Source organism: Cariama cristata, unplaced genomic scaffold (genome assembly GCF_000690535.1).
Source record: "Cariama cristata isolate BGI_N322 unplaced genomic scaffold, ASM69053v1 scaffold34207, whole genome shotgun sequence".
Taxonomy (NCBI): Eukaryota; Metazoa; Chordata; class Aves; order Cariamiformes; family Cariamidae; genus Cariama; species Cariama cristata.
In genome coordinates, this window is record NW_009625536.1 from 306 (window position 1) to 2,568 (window position 2,263).

At 43.5% G+C, this 2,263-nt stretch overlaps 1 protein-coding gene across 1 annotated transcript in view; it reads right to left on the reverse strand.

The window, feature by feature from the left end:
* Positions 1 to 731: 731 nt before the first annotated feature.
* The window catches only part of LOC104164348 (C-type lectin domain family 17, member A-like), a gene marked incomplete at its 5' end in the record, with an annotated part of 5,843 nt that continues 4,311 nt past the window's right edge, over positions 732 to 2,263 (reverse strand). Inside the window, 4 exons of the mRNA XM_009703643.1 lie at positions 732 to 867; positions 1,153 to 1,262; positions 1,727 to 1,896; positions 2,151 to 2,240. Of these exons, the coding sequence (XP_009701945.1) occupies positions 732 to 867; positions 1,153 to 1,262; positions 1,727 to 1,896; positions 2,151 to 2,240 (506 nt within the window). The remainder of the gene's footprint in view (positions 868 to 1,152; positions 1,263 to 1,726; positions 1,897 to 2,150; positions 2,241 to 2,263) is intronic.

Genomic DNA, 2,263 nt, shown 5'->3' on the forward strand with positions numbered 1-2,263 from the left:
AGTTTTAAGAGGATTCCTTCGATTCCAGAAATTTTCAGCCACCGGGATGAGTCTGACGGGGCCGTTTTTTATTTATTTGGGGCAAAAAAATACAAAAACCGAACGGCGCACGCACGCTGTATTTCTTAGAAAAAAAAATAGAAGTTTTATTGGGTGATAACGTGCTGAATTAAGAAATGTACAAGTGAGGAAAATTGGGATTTGGGGGTTTTTTTTTTGGTTTTTGGCTGTGGGGCCAGAGCGGGGCACAGAGAGGGGGCCTGGTGACTGGGGGAAGGACGGATAAATACGGGAAAAAAGGATTTGGAAAGTGGAGGAAAAAAAGAAAAAAAAAAAACATATTTTTACTGAAATTGTTTTTTCTGAGTTAAGCAGAAACCACAGCTGAGCTGGGGGGAAAAAGGAGAAATTCAGCGATGCTGAGGATCAGAACTGGGATTTTTTTAACCATTTTACAGTCATTATTTTAACTGAAAATCCCTTTTTTTTCCCCACAGTTTGGGTGTTACAGGGATTTTACTGAATTTTTTTTTTTCCCTTCTCTTTTCTAACGGATTTGCACGTCATTAACAGGTCACAAATTGGGAGTGCGGAGCCTCCGGATCCTCCTGGAGCTGTGTGAGTTCATCCAGCTCCCGAGCAGAAAGTTTGAAATGTCAGGGTTTTTTAAAATTTTTTTTCCGTGAGCGCATTAAAAATTGTCTGGAAATAAGGAAAAAATCCCGCCGAGGTCAGCAGTTCCAGGATTTTTCACAAATCCAGTGGTTGGAGTGGGAGCATCTGTCGTCGTTCCAGATGCCGTCGGGTCCGATGACGCCGCAGTCTTTCTGGTCCTTGTCCTTGTTTTCCTTCCACGTGTTCCAGTAGCTGGATAAAGAAGGATGAAAAGAAGGAGAAAAAAGGAAAAGAGAAAAGAAGAAAGAAATAAAAACGAGCCCCAGGGCAGCGGCGCTTTCAAATTTCAAAAATTTGTCTTTTGAGGGAAGGAGACCGCTAAAAAAACCTCCGTTATTTTAACCACCAGCAAGAAAATTCTCTGATAATACAATTTTTGCAACCTAAACCCTTTGACTTCTGTAAAACTACCAAAAAAAAATGGTTTTTTTCCGATTATTTTTCCATTTTCGGGGAATCCTCGGAAGGAATTTTTACCTAATACTTGTATGTTCCCCATTAGTCCAGACCCAGGTGCCTTCCTCCAGTTGATCCGTCACTCCCAGCCAGTACGTGCTGCTGTTGTTAATATTGTCCTTCAGAAACTTCTAGAAAAGCAGAATCGGTTAAAAGAGCCCCAAAATAATAATTCTGGTGGATTACGGAGCATCGCGAGGTTTTTTTTGTTAATTAGGGTACGGTCATCATCGTGATATCTCAGCAGGTTTTTTTCTGGTAAATAGTGAAGAATTTGGGTGCGTACGCAGCACTCCGGAAAAGAGATGTTGATTTTTTTTAATTTTTTTTTTCTTTTTTTGCTCTATTTTTAGGACTTTTTCCTAAAAAAAAAGGAAGTCGTAGTTGACTGAACTCAACTTGGCCACGGGCGCTTCTCTCCGCCTCCAAAAAAACTCCCAGCCCGATGGCAAATCTTAGTTAATTTGAGCTGAAATCAAAAGGATTTAGAGTTCCTGTGTTTGCCAGAGTAGGAATTCTCCAAGAAAAGGGATATTTGGGGCACTGCGGAAGCTGAGAAATTGGTTATTTTTCACTCGTTAAGCGGTCGACTGACCTGTTCCGACTCCGAGTTGATGATGACCAGGTGAGCGCCTTGGTCGGCGCAGATTTCCTTCGCGTCCGGCCAACTCATCGTCTCCGTCGAGAAGGAGTAGCAGCTTTTCTCGAAAATTTTCCAGCCGGCCGAGCACTTCTTGTTATCCAGGACGGATCTGCAGATCAACGCTGGAAAGACAAGAAATCCCCCCCAAAATTGAGACGAAAAAAATATATAAACAGTTTTTCTCTGCCAGGGAAACCTCCCCGGCTTCCGCGGCGGGGTGATACGTCAAAATTGGCATAAATCACCTTGATTTTTCCATCCTTAAGACCGCTTTGGTCTTTCTGGGCTAAAATTTGGGAGTTTTGGGTTTGTTTTTTTTTTCTCTCCTGGCGCAAAAACGAGGAGAAATCGTCAAGACGGAGAGCGCGGTTTTTACCTGTGATGTCCTGCAATTCCTCGTAGTATTTGTGCATCGCGCTCCGCATCCGGGTCTGTTCCTGCCGTATCTCCGACAGCTCCTGCCGTACTGGGGAGCGGCGGGGGGGGGCG